This window comes from Gopherus evgoodei, chromosome 1, assembly GCF_007399415.2.
Source record: "Gopherus evgoodei ecotype Sinaloan lineage chromosome 1, rGopEvg1_v1.p, whole genome shotgun sequence".
Classification (NCBI taxonomy): domain Eukaryota; kingdom Metazoa; phylum Chordata; order Testudines; family Testudinidae; genus Gopherus; species Gopherus evgoodei.
In genome coordinates this window covers 357,869,126-357,893,644 of record NC_044322.1, presented here as the reverse complement: position 1 = coordinate 357,893,644, position 24,519 = coordinate 357,869,126, and the positions used below count along the sequence as shown (strand labels likewise).

The 24,519-nt window shown below is 43.8% G+C and overlaps 1 protein-coding gene and 1 non-coding gene across 3 annotated transcripts; both read left to right on the top strand.

Moving 5' to 3' along the window:
* The first annotated feature begins 2,150 nt into the window (after positions 1-2,150).
* On the top strand, positions 2,151-23,847 carry RBM17 (RNA binding motif protein 17). 2 transcript variants are annotated; one of them, XM_030573487.1, is made up of 12 exons: positions 2,151-2,289; positions 4,859-5,000; positions 7,682-7,798; positions 9,046-9,212; positions 11,442-11,539; positions 12,672-12,728; positions 16,937-17,078; positions 19,128-19,279; positions 21,387-21,463; positions 22,024-22,122; positions 22,490-22,562; positions 22,715-23,847. In XM_030573487.1, exons 2-12 carry the CDS (start codon positions 4,878-4,880, stop codon positions 22,816-22,818), a joined length of 1,209 nt encoding a protein of 402 aa, XP_030429347.1. In that variant the 5' UTR covers positions 2,151-2,289; positions 4,859-4,877; the 3' UTR covers positions 22,819-23,847. The 2 variants fall into 2 exon arrangements, with proteins under 2 accessions (XP_030429347.1, XP_030429431.1); XM_030573571.1 differs by lacking the exon at positions 2,151-2,289 and adding an exon at positions 3,604-3,727 and having other exon boundaries at positions 22,715-23,831.
* Positions 3,620-3,783, top strand: LOC115644640. Its single transcript, XR_003998574.1, has one exon. It is a non-coding gene; the product is annotated as a U1 spliceosomal RNA (small nuclear RNA).
* Positions 23,848-24,519: the final 672 nt, after the last annotated feature.

Below are 24,519 nucleotides of genomic sequence, written 5' to 3'. Positions count from 1 at the left end.
CAAGGGACTTATTATTACAGCTGGCAAGGGAGATGTCCTTGAGTAGAGAGGCATGTGTCTTTGGAGAATGACCTTGGGCTTTACATGCACAAAGGACTTGATTTCTCCCCCTCCCCCCACTGTGCAGGTGCAGAATGTTGCACAAGGTATAAAAGGAGGAGCTGGATAGGAGCACAGGGAAACATGGTCCTATATCATTGTGTTGCTGCTGAGGTTCCCAAGTGACTCCTGCTTTCCAGAGTTGCAAAGTGAAAACCAGGGCATCTGCCATGGGGCATGAATGAGGGGGTGGTTTAAGTCAGTCTCAAGGAGGTGTGCATCAGAGGGTGAAAAGCCGGAGCCCACTCCTCCTTCACAGCCAGGCAGCCCCCACCCTTTGCTAGTGTCCTGTGGGACTAGCTATGTGTGTGGGATAGAGATGGTTCAAGCAGCTGATCGCAAAGCACTGGGGGCTTGGAAGTGGAGCTGGTAGGATGTCCACACATGAGAAGCCTAGTGGAAGGGCTCTTATGCAACTCTCGGCTAGCCCAGCTGCTAACTGGCTCCTTCAGGTGGCCAGTTCGCCATGGAGTGGTTACAAAAAACAGGACAAAACAACCAACAGGGCCTGGGGAGGAAGGATGTTTGCAGTATTGTGAACCTCAATGGATCAAAAATCATGATCTGTCCAGGACTAAGCAGCACTTCTGCAGCCCCCCTCTCACTGTCTTGGGACTTCTCTGCCAGGAACTCGGCAGCACTTCCCTGAGTCTGCCCCTTCCTTTCCTTCTGCTGCCCTGGGACTTGGCAATACTTCCCCGACTCTCCCCTGCCTCCTGCTGCTCCAGGACTTCTCTGTTACCAGACCCCCAGCAGTGCTGTCCTGGGAAGTGTGACCAAAGTGGGTCCTGGGCAGAGGACAATCCCCAGGGCAGCAGGAGGCAGGGGAGAAGAGTCAGAGAAAAGCTGCTATTGCTGCTGTGTGGGGGCAGCCCTGATCATTGCCGGATCACAGGAGCTTCTTGCATCATTGCAACAGTGGGTCCCAAGATTTGCGAGCCAGTCATGAGAGTTGGTAATGCTGCCTTTGTGATTTCCTGGGACCCAGGGTCATGGTGGCAAGGCCTGTAAGGTTTGGGAAGCCTGTTCCCCTTCGCTCTCACATGGGCTTCTCTTGCAGGGACATCAGAGAGACAAGGTGGGTGTGGTAATCTTTTTTCAGGTATCTAAAAGGGTGTCATCAGGAGGAGGGAGAAAACTTGTTCACCTTAGCCTCCAATGATAGAACAAGAAGCAATGGGCTTAAACTGCAGCAAGGGAGATTTAGGTTGGACATTAGGAAAAAGTTCCTAACTGTCAGGGTAGTTAAACACTGGAATAGATTGCCTAGGGAAGTTGTGGAATCTCCATCGCTGGAGATATTTAAGAGTAGGTTAGATAAATGTCTGTTAGGGATGGTCTAGACAGTATTTGGTCCTGCCATGAGGGCAGGGGACTGGACTCGATGACCTCTCGAGGTCCCTTCCAGTCCTAGAGTCTATGAGTCTATGAGTAATATCTTTTATTGCAGGAGTTCTCAAGCTTTTTTTTTTCTGAGCCCCCTTCTCCTCCATGCTATAAAAACCCCATGGCCCACCTGTACCACCACAACTGTTTTTCTCCATATAAAAGCCAGGGCCGGCGTTAAGGGATAGCAAGCAGGGCAATTGCCTGGGGCCCCAAGTCACAACGGCCACTGTGAAGCTGAGCTGCTCAGGCTCTGACTCCAGGTGGTGGGGCTCAGGGACCCAGGCTGCAGCCCTGCGCAGCTGGGTTTCAGCTCTCTGCCCTGGGCCCTAGCTAGTCTAATGCCAGCTATGCTTGGCAGCCCCCCTGAAACCTGCTCGCGGCCCCCCAGGGGTCCCCCCGACCCCTAGCTGAGAACCACTGTTTCATTAGACCAACGTCTTGCTGCAATTGTGGGTTTCCCCTCTGCATGCAATATCAGGCTGCTGACTCTAGGGGTCAGCAGCGGGCCGGTGCCTTAGGCTGCGCTCTCTATGGCCATACTACGTCATTTGTGGAACACCGCCCCTCAGACACGAAGTTTGCGCAGTACTTTCCGCGCAGTTCTCGCAGAGCTGCCAGCTTTCCCCTTACGGAGTTTGCGTAACTCTTCCCTCGCTCCCGTGGTGTGCTGCCGTACTGCGTTTACGCAGCCTGCGTACAGGGTTTGCGCAGTGGCCGAGTTGTGCGGCCCGGGGCGCTACACGCTGCCGCCGCCTTTCCCTGCCTCCTCGGCGGCGCTTCGCTGGCGGCGCTCGGCCTGGGGTGAGCGGTGCCCGCGCTAGTCGAGGCCGGGGCGTTAGGCCGCGCCGGAGCCCCCATTTCCGGGGGCGGGGGTGGGCGTGAACCCGACCGGCGGGAATCCTGGGGGGCCGGGCTCGTGGGGGGCAGGGCCCGCTCGGGGGCTGCCGGAGGTAGGGTGGGAGGTGCGGGGCGTGGGGTAATCCCGGGGTTGCTGAGGGGTAGATTGGGAGGTTCGTGGGGGGGGGGGCTGGGCCAGCCCAGGGGCTGTCGGGGGTAGGGTGGGAGATGCGGGGCGTGGGGTAATCCCGGGGTTGCTGAGGGGTAGATTGGGGGCTTCGGGGGGGGCTTGGGCCAGCCCAGGGGCTGTCGGGGGTAGGGTGGGAGGCGGGATAATTCGGGGGTTGTGAGTGTGGGGTAGTTTAGGGGGTTCATGGGGGCGGACCAGCACGTGGGTTGTTGGGGGTAGATTAGATGGGGTTATGGGGGCGGGGCTGTAGGTGGGGGGGGCCACCGGGCCCAGCCAGCTGGGGGCTTACATAGGAGGCTTGGAAGGGAGATGGGGCTGCTCTGCCAGCAGCTCCCAGGGCCAGGCTGTTCTGGGAACCAAGGGGGTGGCCAGATCCAGTCATCAGGGGTGGTTGGTTGCAGGCCTGGGGTGTGTGTGATTTGGGTGACGGCTCTGTTCAGGGGCTAGTGCCTATGGCTCTTCCCATCTAGGGTGACCAGATAGCAAGTATGAAAAAATTGGGACAGAGTGTGGGGGGTAATAGGCACCTATATAAGAAAAATCCCCAAATATCAGGACTGTCCCTATAAAATTAGGGCATCTGGTCACCCTATTCCCGTTAGAACTGGGGTTTGTCACTCTCTCACAACTGGTGTTAAGTGTTATAGACTCCTCAGGCAGGAGTCACCCTGGTTGTGTGTTTACATGTGGCCAAGTGATCCTGATACTGGCTTTTGGGGGGGCTACTGCAGTACAAACAATAACAATAGCCACGGTGAAAATTCACATCTGTTTCTATGCAGTGTGCTCTGCCCCAGGTGACCATCTTATTTCCGTCCCAGTGCGAAATGAAATCAGTTTTCTGTGTACAGTGAACTTTGTTACATGATTTTCGGTTTACTGTGTAATCAAAGTGTTCATGCACTGCTTCTAAGAGCACAGCATTAAACATAAATTATGCTAATTATGCTTCCAGTGAGTTGTAAAACAATACCATCATGGCTCAGAGTCCCAATATATTTGAATGATCAGATTGCTAGGAACAATGCATCAAAATTAACATGATGCTGAATAATGTTGGATGATGGTCAGTCCTGACCATTGTTCAGTAAAGTTCTTGCTCACATACTTACCTGGCAGAGGAGATACCATGATCATGAAGGTGGTTTTCTCAGGGTGAGGCTCATCCATTGAGCTGTGGGTCTGCTGACCTCTGCAATTTCCCCAAATAGGGTAAACTCGACTTTATAATTTGTAATAGTGCGGGACTGCATTCATGCTTTCCCCTGGCTTTTTGGGGGCCTTTGGGGACTATTTTCTTTTCCTTTACAGTACTGCGCTGGGCCCTCCTCCTACTGTCAGTCATTACATGGCATAAATGTCACTGGCTTCAATCCTGCAGTTGGTTCCACACAGGAAAATCCTTGGTCCTATGTCATTAGGGTTCCACTGTGGATCTGATTGCAGGATCAAGGCCTTAATAGTGAGAGACCCATGACCAGAAGGTGTTACTGATGACAGTTGGCTGAGATCTCTTAATGCAGCTGGGGTGATTGGCTGCAGGCCAGTGATGACTTTTGCATGAATCCTTTTCAAATTCAGATGTAACATCACATGGAGAATGTGTATTTTTCCTTTGCTGTTAATGTTATGCAGTTTTATTGTCTGTAATTTGAAAAGCGTTTGGGGGGCCTTTTTGTGTTATGGAAACATCAGGTGATATTTTGGCAAACATAATTAGTGTAGAAGGATATTGGCTTTTTACTTAGTAGAGTGATACAAAAAAGTTCTCAGGTATAGCTGGAAGAGTTAAATTTAAAAATCTACATATATGCATAGATTTAAAGACATTATGATCATCTCTAGTGTTACCTGGATAATGCCCTGGGAACTCACCCAGTAGTTTCAGCATTAACCCCATAGCTTCGCTTTCAGCTGTGGCATGCATTTTAAAAATACAGCTAGTCTTGATTGAAAAGTTTTGAGTGATGGTGAATTCACTGCATCTGACACCACATACATAATATTAGAAAATATCTGATATCACTTGATGCCTGGGTGACGTTTATCGAAGCACTGCACAGCTTTTTGAATAGTAGCTTGTTTCATTGCCCTATGGTCTTTATGAGAGAGACAGACAGACACAAGTACCACTGTCTGAGAAGAAAAATTAGGGACTAATCTTTTACTATTTCTTCAGAATTTGTCCTTGTTTTGGAAAGGAAATTGACTATAGGTCTGTTGATGATCTTCGATAGTTCTTAAAAAATAAATCTCCTCCCCCAACACCTTGGAGTCCAAATGTGTCCAAAATAATATTTAGTTAATTTATTAATTCAACCTAACTTTTCTTTTGTCTTTTAGTTTTAAACTGAAGGGGAAAATGTCACTTTATGATGACCTGGGAGTAGAAACCAGCGATTCAAAAACAGAAGGCTGGTCCAAAAATTTCAAACTCCTGCAGTCTCAGTTGCAGGTGAAGAAAGCGGCTCTCACACAAGCAAAGGTACAGATATTGCTGCTCCTGATGGCTCAAGCTTGCTGGCCATTGGGAATGCTGTCTTTTTCAGTTTTTCTTCTGAAATGCTGGTCTCAGTAGGATTTCCTTTGTACTGAGCACTCTGTGGAGTGTACATTTCCTCAGCTGTACGGACTTTTGGATGCATTGTCAGGCTTTATCCTTCAGTTGGTAGTGCGCGGCACTAATAGAATACTCTTGGGGGAATTCTGCGCCAAAAAGTTAAAAATCCTGCGCACAGTATTGTAAAATTCTGCATATTTTTTGTCAAAATACCGCAATATAATCAAGCTGGCTTCAGTATTTTGGTAATTTATTTTAAACTGAAATACAATGGATGGAGAATGGGAGTGGGGAGCATTGGAGGAAATCACCAAACCCCTTCTGTCTAAGAGTAATGTAGCTAGGTTTGACCCTTTACTTTTAGTTATTAGTCAACAAATATATGCAGCCATATGCTCAGTGTTTCATCATAGGCAGCTGAAGAGCAAGTGAAGACTGAGGACTCCAGCTCACAATTTATACTGGCTGCTGACCATCTCCAAAAAGGTCAGTAGCAAATAGTTCATGGAGCACATTTTGGTAGGAAATTTTTTCAGTCCAAAAATTTAGACCAGTTCTAACCACTAAAGCACCATAAGTATTTATAAGGTCTTACTGTCCTTTACAATAAGACTCCTTTACACCACACTGGCAACGTAAAGGAGCCTTGCAATTTTTATACTCCTGGTGGAATTCACTAAGAACAACGGGAACAATTCACCAAGCAGGCAGGCTGCTATGTTCTGCTCTGCCTGAGGAAACAGAGCCTGCCTCGCGGAAAACACCCCAAAGCTCTGCCCCTCCATGCCAAGCGTGCCACAATAGCGAGTGAGATGGACAGTCTCTCTCTCTCTCTCTGTCATATGTACATCTGCTGACCCTCCCCCCACTGTGATTTACATCTTTACTTGCTGCTATGGATGCCCAAACTGACCTGCCTGCGCTACTGGGGAGCGAGTGCATGACTGCTCTTGTGGCTTCCCTTTGCTTCCCCGTCAGAAGTCATTTTTCTGCGGGGAAGCAAAGAAATCTGCGGGAGCCATGAATTCTGCGCGCATGCAGTGACACGGAATTCCTCCAGGAGTACACATTAGAAGCAAGAACAAAGAGGTATAAGTTCTCTGAGACCCTTCATGTAAAGTATAGCATAATCAATATATGCACAGCATGGCTATCAGAGCTGCTCTCATTTCTTAAATAAATAATGGAGTTAAGTGTTGATGTGGAGACCAAATTTAATCCTGAAGACATTAAATTAGGCACTTAAGTATTTTAAAAATAAGTGAATAGGCAAGACTGCTTCAGCCTGTGATGGGAAATTGGAGATGTTTTGTGCTTCTTGGTATTTGGTAACTGTTGCTGTTGGCCAGCTTGCATCATTTCATGCTTATCATTTTAAAAGCCTCCAGTGACTGTGATGTGATTCCCGGTATTACCAGTCCGGTCAGAAATTGCTGCTGAGAATATTTCCTGTCCACTTAGAAGGTTGAAAGGAAGGCAGAGAAGGTATAAACTAATTCCTTCAGGGAAAGCTAAGAAGCAAGTTTGTACCGAACTGTCTTCTCTCTTAATATATTGCAGCATGACTTCATCATTGTCCTACTTCTTTTGTTGATGATGAATGTATTTTTCGTGTGATTCAGTCACAGGCTGCTGCTGTCAAAAGTCTCCATAGTATCTGGGGCAAAGATCAATTAGAAGAAGGAAAATTATAGTTAAACTTTTAAATAATAAAATCCTTTCTTGGGGCTAAATCCTGTTTTCATTTACCCTTGTGGAAATCAGTGCAATTACTCCAGATTTATGCTGCTGTAATTGAGAGCAGAATTTGGTCCTTAATTTACAATGAACTCTGTACAAATGAAACCTGAAATAAGGCTCCAACTGATACTTGTGTTCTTTTAAAGCACCCCCTTCTGTGTGGTTCTGAGACACGATGTACCAATCTCAGTCTGTCTTCCCTTGGATACCCTTCCAGCTATATATATAAAATAATGTATTAATCCTGTTTTTAAAAAGTTTTATTTTCCTCATGGTGAAATGTGAAAAGCAACAGGACTTTAGTGTAAGAAAAAACCTATTTTGCTGCTCTTATTCAAACAAAACTCCCCGCTAAGGAGATCCTCTCAATTTTAATGATATATTTTCAGTTCTTGACTTTGAAAACCAGAAACACTTCTGGTCTGATCCTGCTCCCATTGAAGTTAATGGCAAAACTCCCATTGACTTGAGTGGAGTAGGATCAAGCCCTTTAAGAATAGTTATGGTTTATGTAGGATCTTTGTTCCTGTTTAAGCTTTACAGCAGCAGTCAATAAACTCTAGCCATAGAGCTGTATTGTTACCCGTGCTGCTGGTGCATAAATAACATGAAATAAACAGTCACAACATCAAGCACTGTTAGAAATGCTGAGGAAGAACTATAGGTTGGTAAAATGAAAATGCAAGTGGTATGGTGAGTTTTGCATGGGGCAGAGAAGCAGGATTGAGGTCTGAGACCGTATTCATCCATTTTTAAGCTTTCTTGAAATCAAAAAACATCTAGTTTAGGAATATGAAGTAAATACCCCCTTTTTAAAAAAATGAACTTACTGTCTTACTGCTTTTTTTGTATTTTGATGGTTTCAGAGTCAGAGGACAAAACAAACGACAGTCCTTGCTCCAGTGATTGACCTGAAGCGAGGGAGCTCTTCTGATGACAGACAGATTGTAGACACACCACCTCATGTAGCTGCTGGCTTAAAGGTACGGCTAGATCAGCTTGAAAACACAGCAGATTACATCTGATTCTGAATTCTCATTTTCTGTCTCTGCTTTCTGTAGTAGTCTGCATTTTACTTATTCATTTAATTGTCCTACTGGTCTAAGTTGTTCTCCTTGCTTTTAGCCTCTCTCCTGTTCAGACTTATTCTCACTCATGAAAATTCCAAATGTATGCAAACTTCTCCCAGTGCTATAATCTGAAATCTATAGATCGCTGAGGGCTTGTCTACACTGGAGGATGGGAGGAGTTATGTGCTCTGCAGGGATGTGATTTCTAAAGTTCACTGATACGTTGCACATCAACTGGACCATGTAAACCCTGTTGGTGTGCTTTAACATAGTACTATTTGAAACAGTATAATGTTAAACCACAGTAAGGAACCTTTAGTGTGCACCAGGAGAGTATACACAGGCCAGTTAATGTGCAACTTATCAGTTTTGCTTTAGAAATCATAACCCTGTAGAGCGCATTACCTCATCTTGTAGACGAGCCCTAAGTGTTCTTAACTGAACTAAAAAGTATGTGTTTACATAGCACCTTTCTTCTGAGGAGCTCAGGGCACTTTGCAAGCAACCCTGTGAGGGAGGGAGGTAGGTAGGTTGAAAAAAAAATTAAATTGTGACCCTACCATGCTTGGAAGTGGTCTTTTAAAAGAAGGGATCTAATGTTTGACCATTAAGTAAGAAAAACTATTAAGTACTTGGTAATGGGTCAAGACAAACTTCCTTAATGAAGGTTTTTTGAAAGTTACCTGCTGCAAAGCAGATATTCCTTCCAGATGGAATAAGAAGGGTTGAGGATGTCAGTCCATAATATAGTAGCAGACAGATGATGAATGAAGCCTGTGAGCTTGCGTCCAAGCATCCCTCCCAGCCCTACGCAAGCAGGATATGGTTTCGGATAGAGAACTTATTGGGTATTAATGTGACCTTAGCTATGCTAGTTTGGCATCTCTTTGTGTTTGGAAGGGAGGGGTGGTACAGTTGTTTTCGGCACACAAAAATTTGAGAGGAAAGCGACATAGGGTAAAATCTGGGCCCTGTTGAAGTCAATGTCAAAACTCCCATTGACTTCAATAGGACAAGGATTTCATCTTCTATCTAAGCAGTCTAAAGATATTAAACTTTTTTGTTGGTAGTGGTAAAAGCGGCTGGCTTATTCCAGCTGGATACCATTTGCTGCTTTCAGGTGGCTGATCACATTGATATTTATGCTTTTTCTGTGTAAGGATCCCGTACCTAGTGGGTTTTCTGCAGGAGATGTGCTGATTCCCTTGGCTGATGAATATGATCCGATGTTTCCCAATGACTATGAGAAAGTAGTAAAACGCCAGAGGGAGGAACGACAAAGACAGCGTGAGCTGGAGAGGCAAAAAGAGATTGAAGAAAGAGAAAAGTAAGACTTTAGTTTGGGTTTCTGCAATGGGACACGTTTTTGTTCAGCACTGAGTTAAAAGAAGTTAATTGCATATTGTTATTCATGGCTTCTCGAAGCATAAGAGAAAATATTCCTCAATGCAGGTAAAAGCATTGGTGTCATTAAAATAAGCATTTACTCTACAGCTCTTTGGTTCCTGTATGATAGTGTATTTTAAATTAATAACTGATTAATCTTATTGGATAGCTGGCTGATGTTTCCCCTGCTATTTCAATACAATATTGAAAACATTTCCAGCTTTATTAGTAGGATTAATGGGCCAAATTCCTCCATGATGCGTGTCCTCTGTAGTCAGTGACGTTACAAGAAGGATAACCTAGGTCCTACTTCTGCTAATTTCCTCCACCTGGTCAAGTAGACTGCTTCCTCTTCTCTTAGTCGTGATCACCACCTTTCCAGTGAAAGAGGACTACCTGGGACTCTCTTTGAGGCCCTTTCATGCTGTTCCTTAATTGGCACAAAGGGTCACTGAAATCTGAATTAACCATAAGGTAACCTACACTCAGGCTGGAGGGGTGGTTTCCAGCTTGGTTAGATGCGCACACACTAGCTTTGAGCGAGCGAGCTAGTATGCTAAAAGCAGATGTAGCTGGTCAGGTTAGCTATCAGAGTAAGTACTGAGGGTCCTGGGCAGGTTTGTACTCAAGATGGGTGACTGCCTCGGCCTGTGCTGCCATGGCTATACTACTATTTTTAGATACTATCTTGATGAAAGCTAGCATGTGTGCATCTACCCAAACTGGAAATTACACCTCTAGCTGCAGAGTTAGATGTACTGTTACTTACAGCTTCACCATTGATTGTCAGGGCTTCTTTTTATTTTTCTGTAAATCCAATAAAAGAGGAAAAAAATACATAATGAATTTTGATGGCTCTACAGCAGTGGTGGGCAACTTGCAGCATGTGTGCCCATGCGCATGCCGGGGTCATCTGCTGGCGGGCCATGAGACAGTATTTACATTGATTGCCCGCAGGCACAGCTGCCTGCAGCTCCCAGTAGCTGCAGTTTGCTGTTCCCGGCCAAAGGGAGCTGCATGGGGTCGTGCTGGCCGCCGCTTCCCGCAGCTCCCATTGGCCAGGAACGGCGAACTGTGGCCACTGGGAACTGTGGGCAGCCATGCCTGCGGATGGTCAATGTTAACACTGTCTCGCGGGCTGCATGCGGCCCGTCAGGGTCATCCACTAGTGGGCCGCATGCACCTGGCGGGCTGCAGGTTGCCCACCACTGCTCTACAACCTCAGGAAACAAACCATCTTCAAAAAATGATTTTATGTCATGAGATTTGAACACGAGATTACTCTGTAATGTGTTTAATCTGTTTCAGTAACCAAATCTGTACTGTGCATTGTTGGGGCAACACAAATATTTGTATGGTGCAGTCTCTAGAAAATATATTTGAGGATGTTTGCTTTTTAACATAGTGAGTCTCTTGAGAGTATTGTTTGTCAGGTGCCTTGGTACCTAACTGTGGGACCTCTTCTTAACTAACCTCTGTTAGCACAACTTTCATGGCTATTGCTGGGGATGGGACTTTTTTTCCCTTTGTGTTTTTTTAAGAAAGAAGAAAGTAGGTACTTGTAAGACATTTACAAATATTACACAACAGTCTCAAACACAATCAGGGCTGTCATGATCTCCATTTAAGATTGTATTAAAGTACATGCAGATATTGCATGACTTAAAACATGACCCTAAGATCAAAACAAATATTTTTATTTTACTAATACGTTTTCACCAATTTGAGATTTATATATGGTGAATGTTTTGGCTAATTGAACCATGGTGACGTTCTTAATTTTTGTAGCAGAAAACCAGTAATGCTATAGGCATACTGTTCAAAGCAAGACAATCAGCTAGGGTCTTCTGTTACCTTCTTAGTAAATACATCCTGCATTTCTTCCATTGCAACCATCTAAATTTGGGGTTTGGTCTGCAAACAGATCCACCTATGCGGATCTTCATTTCTGTGCATTCCCAATGACTTGATTTCAGTGTGAAAGTAAGTGTGAATCTCTGTTGGAGGATTGGACCCCATCTAGTCTTTAAAAAATGATTTGTTCTATAAAGGATCATATGAAATGCAGATTAGGAGCTAGTAATGTAATTCACACTGCAAGCATTTCTCTGAAACGTTAGTTCTTTATCACTTGATAGTTTCTTACCAAAATTCCTATTCTCATTATTAGGAGACGTAAAGACCGTCACGAAGCCAGTGGGTTTTCAAGAAGACCAGATCCAGATTCTGATGAAGATGAAGATTATGAGAGAGAAAGGAGGAAAAGAAGTAAGAGGAGAATTGTCTAACTCAGATACTTTGCAGTCAGGTTCTTTCTGTTTTGCTGTAAACTGTTCCTCCCTTCTCAACTCAAGAATCTAGTGTTCATTGGCCTCCTATAATTCATTTGTCACTTTATTATGGAGTAGCTGTTGTAGAGTACAAAACCACGTTCTTTTTTAGGGGTAAAAGAGACCCCTTTTTTGCCTGTGAAATTCCCTTTTAACATTAGTTTTTAGATACATGCATTAGAGATTTCTGAATGATGTAGGCTCCAGTGAACAGAGATGCATGAGCTCATTCTTGTGGTTTGATTTTAAAAGATTGAGCTTTGACTGCTGTTAATGTGTGCAATCGCTCCACCTCTCCTTATTTGAAGGCCTTTGGAGCCAAATAACAAAATGTGGCTCTGTGTGGATGGATCTCTCTCTCAGTTCATAGAAACTAAAAATCTGCTCTGAATTTCAGTAGCGGATTCACTTGTTAGTAATACAGACCCACTTCTTTAGACCTTCATTTTTGAAACAGGGTTATGTTTAATAAAAGGTGTATGTTCTGTAATGTATGTTCAGAACTACTTTGCCATTCACACTTCCCGGACAGGAGAAGGCCCTCTGTTTCGCACCCTTGTGTTAATGTAATTGTCCTTGAGTACAATATAATTTTTTAGTTGCCTTGATGAGCAAACAATCTTTGAGTTGAAGCTCCATTTTAATGCAGTCGTTACTGCTACAGTCTTCCAAAATCACAGGTATTGATTTTAAGGTAATTGTATTGCATAATTTGTATTGTGCTCACATCCCTGTAGCACGTCAGCTTGGTACGATATGGTACCCTTTGATATATTAGAAATCTTAAGTTTGCAACAGTTTATTAACTATCATCACTAAGATTTCCAGAGTCAGATGCTTTTTCCACCTCTTCAATGCTTGTTATTGGCAGCAAGATATATAAAATGTGGATGCAAAGGCCTTCAGCGAGCACCGTGATTTCTCGTAGGAGTCCTGGGGATGTATGTTTGCGCGTTGGTGGGCGCCTTGCATTAATGTGTTCGGAAGAGTTTTGTTATCTAAATGACAAAACACTTCATCTGCATGAATGTCTTACATTTCAATCATGTGATTTATAATTTCATTCACAGGCATGGGAGGTGCTGCCATTGCGCCACCAACATCTCTTGTTGAGAAGGACAAAGAACGTATGTATACCAAAATCAGTGGTGTGACCTTTACAGTCTCTAAGCCTGGCAAAACAGTTTAAGTCCCTACTTCAACTTTCTGCTCAGCGAGGGACAGATCCTGCACAGGCATGGCGGCCCCTGGCTGCAGTGGAACTGCTGCAGAGGGTAGGGGGACAGGACGCTAGGAACTTGAGCAGGGGATTTGTCCCACCTGCATGCTTCAGAGCTGCAGTTCACAGAGGTTTCTTCTGTGAGGAGTAGTATAACTGACTGATCCATGATGGCATGGATTGTGTTAGCCATTCACATGCTAGATAAAGGCGGAAGTGCAGCAGTAGACCAGCCATGCAGCTGCAGAGCTGTTCGCTCCATATTGGTGGGCAGGGGAGGATTTCTCCACCCTTCCCACACCCCTGGGTACTCTTGTACATGTTCTGTTTCAAGAGTCTGTGTGTAGGGATGGGAGTTTATCCCTTGGGAGTCGAGGACTGGGTGGTTCTTAGTTTCTCAGTGAGATTAGTTTTAAAGAAAAGATTGTGATGTGTGTATCACATTTAAATCAAGGCGATTTAAATCACTAGGCCTCAGTTTAAATCATCAATTTAAATCAACTTTTCCATTTTTATTTCAATTATTTTCTAAAAAAAGGTGGATTTTTATTGGCTGATACAACCATTAAAGCATGTTGCTTTACAATTAAATAGAGCCTTTGCATTGCTTTTTACTACCTGGGAAGGTGTGTTATAACTACCATATATACTCGTTCATAAGCCGAATATTTTGGTAAAAAAGTGACACATCAGAGAGCGGGAGTCGGCTTATGAACAGGTCTACACCAAAGTTTAATGTTTTTAAACTCTGTGGAATCACTGAATTGAATATCTAATACATTGTCGTTTTGTTTACCTGGAGCATCTGCAGGCATGGAGTCCCTCAGCTCCCTGTGAATGGCTGGGAATGGCAAACCGGGGCCACAGGAAGCTGAGGGGGTCCATGCCTGCTAATGAATGAGTATATACAGTATATACCTTTATTTAAGCAATTATATAGCTTAATATTTTCTGATTCTTATTAATTGTGCATTTTTATTGTTAGAAAATAGTGAATAATACGTTTCTTTACTAGATAATTAACTCTTTGCTCATGATTTACATCAAGCTGCATTAGGATGGTAATTAGAATTTAATTAAACACACAAAATAGCATATAAAATTTACTTTTATTAAACAATAGAAGTCTTAAATATGGTACACCTCTACCCCGATATAACATGGTTCTCAGGAGCCAAAAAATCTCACCGTGTTATAGGTGAGACTGCGTTATATTGGGGTAGGGAGAGGAACTGGTCCCTGCCCCAGCTCACCTCTGCCTCCTCCCTGGTGCAGCAAGCCTGGGAGGGAGAAGAAGCGGAGCTGCGAGGAGGCGGAGTGGAGGTGAGCTGGGGCAGGGAGGCCCCGGGGAGGGCCACAGCAAGTAATGGGCGAGCGCAGAAGAACCACTTGCAGTAACACGAACTTGGATATAACGAAGTAAAGCACCCCTGTCCCCCGGAGCACTGCTTTACTGCGTTATATCCAAATTCGCATTATATCGGACCGCATTATATAGAGGTAGAGGTGTCCATGACCTTTTGTGCCATATGTGTAAAGCTTGACCTTACAGGTTAAAATCAAGGGAAAAACGTTTTCTTATTATTGGCAGCAGCTTTTAACTCAGATTTTTTTAATAGAAGCTTATCGATTCAGCATATTCATTTTTTATTTAAATAGTTTAAGAGATTCTGATAAGTTTTGGTCTTAACGTATTTTGTATTAAATTCAGATTTCGTTTCAAACAGGTTTATTTTTAAAAAGAAAAACTTATAATTTAAATGAAATAAAAAGCACTCAAACTTTTTTGACATTTGTTTTGTAGTTTTAGCTTTTAATTTAAATGCGTTAACATCTCATTGTGCATTTACAAGTATAAATGTGTTTATTTGTGAGTATTTTATACATAAAGAACTCTTTCCCTTGGGAGTCCTGAAATGATTTATCAGAATAAGATGGTGGTGGAGGATTGAGATGTAAAGGTTGACTAAACTGAGGGCTTCAGTGATTGATCCAGCAGGGGTCGATTTATCACATCTAGTATAGACGTGATAAATCAACTGCTGAGCGCGCACCTGTTGATGCCAGTACTCCACCAGAACAAGAAGCGCAGGTGGAGTCAACGGGAGAGCATCAGTTGCCAACTTACTGCAGTGAAGACACTAAGTAGATCTAAGTACATCGACTTCAGCTACGCTATTCAAGTAACTGAAGTTCCTTATCTTAGGTTGACCCCACATAGTAGTGTAGAGAAGTCTTAAGACTAAGTGGGGACATAACTGTCAGCAAATATTTTAAGGTTATAAACATCAAAGACAAAATAATTGTTTAGAGGAGTATAGTTAAGAGCAATTGGGTGCAGTCCAGGAAAGTTAAATATAGGCTAGAACTCAGAAGACATAACCTGGGTATAAGGGTATGATCTCTTAAAGTGTGAAATGATCTCATAAGGGAATCAATGTAAGCCTTATTTCCTGAGACACTTGTATCTAGACTGGACAAACCCTAAAAAAAAATAAAAATAAAAATAAAAAATTACTACAGGAAACAATCTTGCATTTGGACAACAGATGGACTGGATTACCTGAATGAAGTCTCTTCTGTCTCAGCTTCCCCCAAACTTGTTTGGGTACAATTAGTAATTAACAGAAGTAATCACTCTGAAATAAAATCATAGTATTAAATATGCAAACAAACTCTCAAATTCACACTTGTCTGCCACTTTTCTTAGCACCGCCACAGTTTGGCTTGACTTGTAAGACTGATCTGCTCATCTCACTTGGGAATCTGTTATTCCAAAGCTATCAACAGAAAAGGAGCCTTTCAACACACAGTTTTAAAGCTGCATCAGTTCTGTCTTAAGGAGTCATTCTTCCTGTGCATAAGAGTACAGAGCACTCCTTTTAAGCCTCTTGTTACCAAACTGTGCATAACCCAGTCTTTCCATAATTCAGTTCGTGATTAAAGAACATTTAAGTTTGGGTTCCCGCTTTCCAGAGAATTTACTGTTGAGGAGACAAATGGCCTTAAGATGCAGCGGAGAATTGAAACAAACTAACGCAGGGCAGCTAAGTAGAGATAATAGAGCCCTTATTACCTGCAGAAACAAAAAATCAGTGTAAGATGCCACATAAATATATCAGAGGTTAAACCCTGGTTACAGAGAGAATTCATAGTGGAAAGGAGACATAGTAAGTTTTATGAGCAAGGAAATCAAAGGGCCTGATTCTCATTTACACGAAGACCGCATTGTCTTACTCTGGCAGTATCACTCACTCTCACTCATGCCCATCTCCCCAATCGGGGTATGGGCCGCCAACAACAGATCTCCAGAGTCCTCTATCCTGAGCCATTCGTTCTAACTGGTTCCAGGTATAGCCCTTTTTTTTTGCTATCAGCCTGAAGGTCACGTCTCTAGGTGTTTCCTGGACGGCCTCTTTTCCGCTTGCCTTGAGGGTTCCACCGCATTGCCTGTCTGGTGATGTTAGTTGGCTGCTTGAGTAGTATATGTCCTATCCAACCCCACCTTCTCCTTCTGATTTCTTCAACAACTCTCCTGTCAACAGTCGTCTCTGCCCCGCTTGCGTCCATCTTGTCTCGCTAATGCCTAATAGGGTCAGGTTGTTGCTCCTCATCTCTGCTGCAACCTGCGCCGTCTTTCCTGACTCATACATGTTCCTCACGTTCCATGTGCCTATGGTAATCCTCCTGGTTGCAAGAAGGGTAATCTGCTTAGTGGCTTCCTCATGGCTTTTACCACCCAGCGTCATGCATCTTCGAATTGAAGACCCTTCTTTTTCCAGGGTAAAAGTCTCTGTTGTCTCAATTATTGGCTTTTCTGTAGCAGCTTGATTTTTTTTACGGGGTGGAGTTGCTAGCCCCACGCCCAACCCTCCTCCTTTATCCTGACTTGGGACAGGCAGATGGCCCCAAAGGACCTCTCTGGTGGAGTTTCTGGCAGTATAAAGGACCTTAAAGGTAGTGTAAATGTAATTTGCCTGTTAATAGGCCTCAGTGTAAATGAGAGAGAGGCCCATGATGCTCTTAGATGAGATTTGAAAATGGTGGGAGGTGATGACGGATATAGTTCTTCAAATATATTTTAACCAACCAGTAAATGTCTCGTGTTTCTTCCAGCTGTACCATCTTTTCCATTTGAGGAGGAGTCAAGACCTCGTGCACCATCTGCCAAAGCAGCTATTCCTCCCCCAGTATATGATGAGCCAGAAAGACCACGGTCCCCAACCGGGCCTAGTAATTCTTTCCTTGCTAACATGGGGTAAATATCATTGACCAAGTGCCTTGCGGGAGGAGAGGATGAAAGTTAAAAATGTTGTGCTGGTATGGAGAACACCACACAGTCCTTGCATGTATATTCTTCACTGTAACAACTTAATCTGAATGCATACATGCCCACCCAGCAGGAAGTGGAGTACACAATGGTTTTGTGTGAATTGGGCCAATGAGTTTGAGAAGGAATGGCCAGTTTTTAGTGAGTTCTGGAACCCTCTCCCATAGAAAGGTTTATGGTTTGCCCTTGCCAAGCTGGTGTGGCCAGTTTGTAAGTACGTGTGGCTAGTTCAAGACCCCAAGTGCTTTTTCCTGCTTTTGTCAGAGGCGTGTTGTGTGTAACCTTGAGCAAATCACTGACTTGTTTTCAGAGGCATTGAGCATCTCAATTCTGTTTGAAGTTAGTGGAAGCTATTGGTGCCACCCCATTATCCACTCTGTGCTTCCATTAACTCTCCTGTAAAAATGCTTATAATTCCACCTAGGGGAAATAGCGAGGTTTAATTAATGTTTATAAAGTGCTTGGAGACCTCATTTGAAAGGTGAGGGGTGAAAACATTATTTATTTGTGATTACTATGCTTATATTAAACACTATGCATGTTAATTTTATGTAACTGCAGGATGATTACAGTACTGGCACTTACAAGACTCACAGCCAAGAAAGTGTACAAGTATTTTATAGGTTTCAGAGTGTTAGTCTATATCAGCAAAAACAAACACTTTTTCTATATGTATATACTTTGTTTCTCATGCAGTTTTTCTAATAAGGTTTTTTCATACCATCTGAAAAAGGATTCCCCCAATCTATTGAGTCAGACCTAGTTTTTTTTTATCTGGTTAGGATTGTCTGGAGACCTTACCTTGAATCAGTGATCCAGAGCTATCAAGTACTTTTAATGTACTATATTTGTATTTGACTGTATTGTGTATTTGAGAAAAAGCTAAGTGGTCACTGATCTTTTATTTCTCTTTATAATCTTTCATTCCTATCAAGTAAAAAAAAAATATTTTCAGAGAGTGGGATCTTTATACTGTGGTGTAGTATAAACTTCTGTAGTCTTGTAAGGCCAGTCACATCTTGACCCATCCAGTCATGATCTGCAAATGAAATGTTTTAAAGACAACACAAGTTGTGTTTTGAAAAGGTCCATACTTGTTTGGTTGTGTAGTGAACTGTTGACTCACAATTTCTTTCTTGGAAAATTAAAAGGTGGAAAAATCAAGACCAAACACAAGGAAATACATTTTCATACAACATATAATTAAACAGTGGAACTCATTGCCACAGGATGTCATTAAGACAAAGAACAAGATTCAGAAAGGGGTTGGACATTAATGGGTATTGAGAATATCCTGAGTTGTCATAATGATAATAGTTTTGTGAAAGGGATATGGGGCTTCAGGACCTAAGCCTATCTGTGACCTAATATGGAGGACAGATTGCCCCACATATGCTATTGCAGAGTTCTTAAGTTTTACTCTGAAGCTTCTCATGCTGGGCACTGTCAGAGACAAGATACTGGAGTAGCTGGACCTTGAGTCTGATCCATTCTGGCAATTCTTGTGGTCCTGTGGAATCTGTGACACTGATGTTCGTTGCTAATGAAAATCATGCTATACCTAACAAATGCAGGCAGCTTTATTCAGTGACTGAAGTGTCTGTGTCTCTGCCTGTAATACGGGGATGATAATAGTTACTCAGCTTTGTAAAGTGCTGTAAATTTATAGGTGTTATAAGCTCCTATATAAGCTCTTATAGTCGATCTGCATGTAATAAGATTTTAGGAGTTAGACTATTTTCTATGTTCTCTTAACTATTATGGCAACACTAAACTAAGACATGGGTTGTAAGATCCTTGGCAGAGCAGCTGTAGATACCATCTGCACACAACAGTTGGTATTGCAGGGAGGTATCTGGAACTTGCTTATCGTGAGGGCCTATGCTGAGTTCCTTGAGCACTAAGATGAAATGTGTTAACAGTGCTGCTTAAGAAATGAAATGAGTGGTTGACAACCAGTCCTTTTTCTCTCAACAGAGGCACCGTAGCTCATAAAATCATGCAGAAGTATGGTTTCAGAGAGGGCCAAGGGCTGGGGAAGCACGAACAAGGGCTAAGCACAGCACTGTCAGTAGAGAAAACAAGCAAGAGAGGTGGAAAGATCATTGTTGGTGATGCTGCAGATAAAGGTAACTTGATTCCATTCTGTTGGAACTGGGAAGCTGTTCACCTTGACAGTTTCTGAGAAGGGAACAGGAGTTGAGTTAGGGATCTGGCTCAGTGGTGGCTTATCTTGTTTTGTTTACCCTATATCTTTGTACACAGTGTCGACTAGTTGTGGAACGTGATGGCTGGTGACACTTTTCTTTGTGGATGTTGAAGAATTTAAGTGTTAACAATTGCACTGGGCCCTACTGCTTTAAATTTTGAGCTCTTCATTCTCTTCCCCACCACCCTCTCCAGCTCCATCCTGTGCCTTTCCTCGGTGTAGTCAGGCACCTCCCCTTTCCCCATTTCATCTCCCTGTTAAAATGTGCTCCCTGCAAAAGCAGGTTTCCTTCTCAACAGGCATCTTTGATGCAGCCCTCTTTTTTGCTGCTGCTTTCCAGCCCAAAGCTCAGGTCAAGAGCACAGTCCAAGCATGGAGGAGGGGTGCCAGGGGTGGAGTGAGTTGGGACACATGCCATGTAAAAGTCATCCTCCTCTCTGCAGTAACATCCTCACTTAGCCCTTAAAAACAGCCATCTTCTGAGTTATCACCACTGGGAAATTAAGAGCCTGGCTCGCTCAGTTGGTAGAGTATTAGACTCTTAATATGAGAGTCCAGGGTTCAAGTCCCTGGGTCAGTGATGAGCTATTCACAACGTTCTTGGAGGGAGGGATAGCTCAGTGGCTTGAGCATTGGCCTCCTAAACCCAGGGCTATGAGTTCAGGCCTTGAGGGGGCCACTTAGGGATCTGGGGCAAAATCAGTACTTGGTCCTGCTAGTGAAGGCAGGGGGCTGGACTCAGTGACCCTTTGGGTCCCTTCCAGTTCTGTGAGATAGTTATATCTCCATACATTATTTATTATGAGGTAACTGTAATGTCCAAAAGCTACTGCACATTTGTAAATGCTGCTTTTTGTTCTGATTTCCTTCTCCTTCCGTTGTTTCCTGGTAACACTTTATAGCAGGGGTGGGCAAACTTTTTGGCCTGAGGGCCACATCAGGGTTCCAAAACTGTATGGAGGGCTGGGTAGGGAAGGCCGTGCCTCCCCAAGCAGCCTGGCCCCTGCCCCCTATCCACCCCCTCCCACTTCCTGCCCCCCTCAGAACCCCTGACCCATCCAACCCCCCCGCTCCTTGTCCCCTGACCCCCCTCCCAGAACCCCCCCACCCCTAACTGCCCCCGGGATACCACCCCCTGTCCATCCCCACCACCCCCGCCCTGTCCCCTGCCTGCCCACTTCCAGGACCCCCCCCATGTAACTGCCCCTCCAGGACTCCACCCTCTATGCATCCCCCCTGTTCCTTGTCCCCTGACCGCCCTCCCAGGACCCCACCTTCTATCCAAACCCGCTCCCTGTTCCCTGACTGCCCCAACCCCTATTCACACCCCCGCCCTCTGACAGGCCCCCTGGGACTCCCACACCTATCCAACCCCCACTGTTTCCCATCCCCTGACTGCCCCCCCCATCCAACTGCCCCCTGGAACCCCCTGCCCCTTATCCAACCCCCCCACTCCCCGCCCCCTTACATGCCGCTCAGAGCAGCAGGACTGGCAGCCACGCTGCACAGCCGGAGCCGGCCATGCTGCCGAGCTGCTCAGCAGGAGCTTGCAGCCTCGCTGCCCAGAGCGCTGGCGGCACGGCTGCGGGGCAGGAGCTAGCCTCCCTAGCCGGGAGCTCAAGGGCTGGGCAGGACGGTCCTACGGGCGGTAGTTTGCCCACCTCTGCTTTATAGTCATGGTTGAAATCATGCTTTCCGAACAGCGTCCCCTGATCTGAAGTTTGGCGAACCTTAGAAGGTCGGGTATCTGTTAAAATTCACTGAGGACTATTGGCAAATATATTGCCTGTATTTCAGCTTGGTATTTGTGCTGTCATAGTGATCTGAACAGCCTGTTAAAACAGAGCCAATTGTTTGAGTAATTACAAGTAGCCATGAAGTGACTTAGTTCAGTGAAAGGCTGTTACTTAGAGATTACATTTAGTAGTTTGTCACTGAATGCGGTTATTGGAACAGTTCACTGTACACCCCCCAATGAACATGTTTTAAAAATTTTTAACATGTACCATGATTTACTCTTTTTATAGTCGATGCATCCAAGAAATCCGATTCGAATCCATTAACAGAGATACTAAAGTGCCCAACAAAAGTGGTCTTACTGAGGGTGAGTCAGGGGGACATTTAACTTCACATCTTATAATATATGCTGTGTGTTTCAATTTTAGTGCTCAAACCCCTTCCTCCTGTTACAAAAGTGCCATGAGATACAAACTACTTTTCCCGCCACATGGTGCACTCTGGTCACACTCTTGTCCTGCTGTGTTGTTGGAAAACACCTGACAGTTGCCATAATACCTGTGATTATTAGTCTTAATGTGTCTAGCGTGGGGGCTGAAGAGAAGTTTTGTGTTTTTGCCGTTTCAGAGTACATTGAAAGTACAAAGTTTTGTTCAATAACTTGTGATAACACAGCTGATCTGTGTTGTATTAACCAATTAGTATGACTTTGGGCCATACAAAGGAAACAATAACTCAAGGATAGCGAATTAGTGCCAGGGAGTTGACTAGCACCATATGATTCTAGAATGGGTGGCCTATGATTTGATGAACTGACACTTACTTATAACTCATTCATAGTTTCACTATGATGCTCGCCCTGGTGGCATGATGCACCCTTTGTTTAGCATCCATCTGTTGAATTGGTTTTCCTCCTTTTACTTGCAGAACATGGTAGGTGCTGGAGAGGTTGATGAAGATCTAGAAGGTGAAACCAAGGAAGAATGTGAAAAATATGGCAAGGTTGGGAAATGTGTCATCTTTGAGGTAGGAATTAATTTACTTCTTTCTCCACCACATCTATAAATGCTTAACTTTTCAGATCAGGAAGTAGGCAAAAACTCTGAGCTGGGCGTGCTCGAGACTGTTTGGTTCTTGCTGTGATAGCCACGTCTTGTACATCATGTTATTGTAAAGTTTGGCATCTAGCAGTGTATGGCTATAGACCTGCTCCAATCAACAGCCTTTCCCTACAGAGAAGTGGGACTCAGCCTTGGTTATACTGAGCACCACATGCAACTCGAGGGGACCACACCTGGTGGCTGTGTGTTTTTAATCCTACCTGATTTTCCTATAAAGCCCAACTGTTCATAGCTGTATTTTGACCATTCTGATCAACTGTCTCTTTTGTCAGATTCCTGGTGCCCCTGATGATGAAGCAGTGAGAATATTTTTAGAGTTTGAGAGGGTCGAATCAGCAATTAAAGGTCAGAGTTGCACTGTAATTCCCTGCTAATTTTCAAAAGTTGATTTTTAAAAATAGTTTTTGTTTGTTTTTTTTTTAAGTAGAAGCGTCTTTAGCTTGAGAATTGCTTATCTTACTCGGTGTTTAATGACCTGTTTTTGGCTTGGATTCCAGCTGTGGTGGATCTGAATGGAAGATATTTTGGTGGACGAGTGGTGAAGGCTTGTTTCTACAACCTGGATAAGTTCAGAGTACTGGATCTGGCAGAGCTAGTCTGATTTAAGGACCTAGGTCAAGTTGTCACCATGCCAGCAATCGTGTTTTCAGCTGGAGGCTGGGAGTAGAGAGGAGACGGCAGCATTCCTAGCAAACTGGAAACAAGCCCCCTTGAATGTTTTTTTCACATTCATTGTGACTGACGTTTATTTTATTTTGTTTTTTACATATAAATCCTTTGAAAGATTCACATCTGTGTGTTTTGATTGCACAAGTTCTGTTTATTGGTCTGGAATCCTGTTTTTTTTGTTGTTTTTTTTGTAGCGTTCAATTGCACTCTCTTGAAACCCACCGCTGCTGAGCTGTTTTCTTTTCTGGCTTCCTTGTTCTAGTGCTGTAATATGGAGCGCATCATGTGACATTGGCTGTGAGCAGCAAGCTTTGGAAAAGAACTGTGAGCTGGGATATTTTTCTTTTCTGGTGCTTCGTGGCAGAATATCTACTCAGCTCATACACCTCCAGTTTCCCCAATCCAAAGTAATTTGGGGACTCCGGACAGGCAGCAGCTTCTCTGTTCTCTTCTGACTCATTAAGGACTTGTTTTAGGGGAAATCCTTTGCATACCAGAATGCAGAGAAAAGTACCAAGAAAAGAATTTGAAATTCTTATTTCTCCCTCTAGAAAAAACACATACATTAAACCCATGAGAGCTGGGAGAGAGAACTGTATGCAGCTAGCCATCCAGAGCTGGAGACCTATGTATGAACGCCAGTTTACATTTGGCTTGAAGGTCTCCAAGTGGACACTTCATCAAACTGCCATGCTATCAGGTATTGTTGGCCGTCTTTGCTTGAAAGGTCCAGGACTGATATATTAGGAGAGTTACAGGTCAGTAGTGAGGGGCGTGTAAAGCTGGGGGAAGCTGTCCTCTTCATGCTTGGTTCTAGCCAGAGTCATCTGTGTTTTCACTTCCGCTGAACACCAAATCTGTCCACTAATTGTTTTTTTAAAGTAGCATGGTTATGGCACTTATAGCTCTGTTTAAGTCTCATTAAATCTAGTAAACATTTTTTAAGGACCGAGCATTTGAACTCATCTTGCAATATTTTGTGATCTGTATCCGTAAAGAATCCATGTATAAGAATCCAAAAGACTGGGAAGAGTTGGATACAAGGAACACTAAAACTCTTCTGTCTCACATTGACTTGTACATAAAAGCTTACTCCAATGTTTTGTGAAATAACTAATGCCTTGGGCTCGGAGCTGTGTGTGTGTGTATGTGAGAGAAAGAGAGAGACTGAGTGAGGGGAGAGGGCACCTGGATCACACTATAAGTGCCAGTAATCATACAGAGGTTGAAAATGGATACGAGCCTCAAGAGCCTTTAGGTTGCTGGATGGTAAGATACTTGGATGTCTTTTCCCCCTGTATAAATGTATTTTTATGGGTGTAGGCCAGTAGTTGATCAGGGCTGTGAATATCTTGTATTGCTGCATTTTTTCAGCTGATCCCTTAAACAAACATCTTGATCTTGCTGGGTTGTTTTTGCTTATGATATCTTTGTCTGTTTACTTTCCAGCAATCTCTGTATGAACTTTGTGTCCTGATGTACAAGCTTTTTTTTTAAAAAAAACCCTTGTAGTCTACCTAGTGTGTCTGCTGCTTCGCTATTTTAAATGCGGCTTTTTCTGTCCTTCAGGACATAACCTCCAAATCAGTCACCTGCACATTGTGTTTTGGACTGTTAAGCACACAGTCTCTTG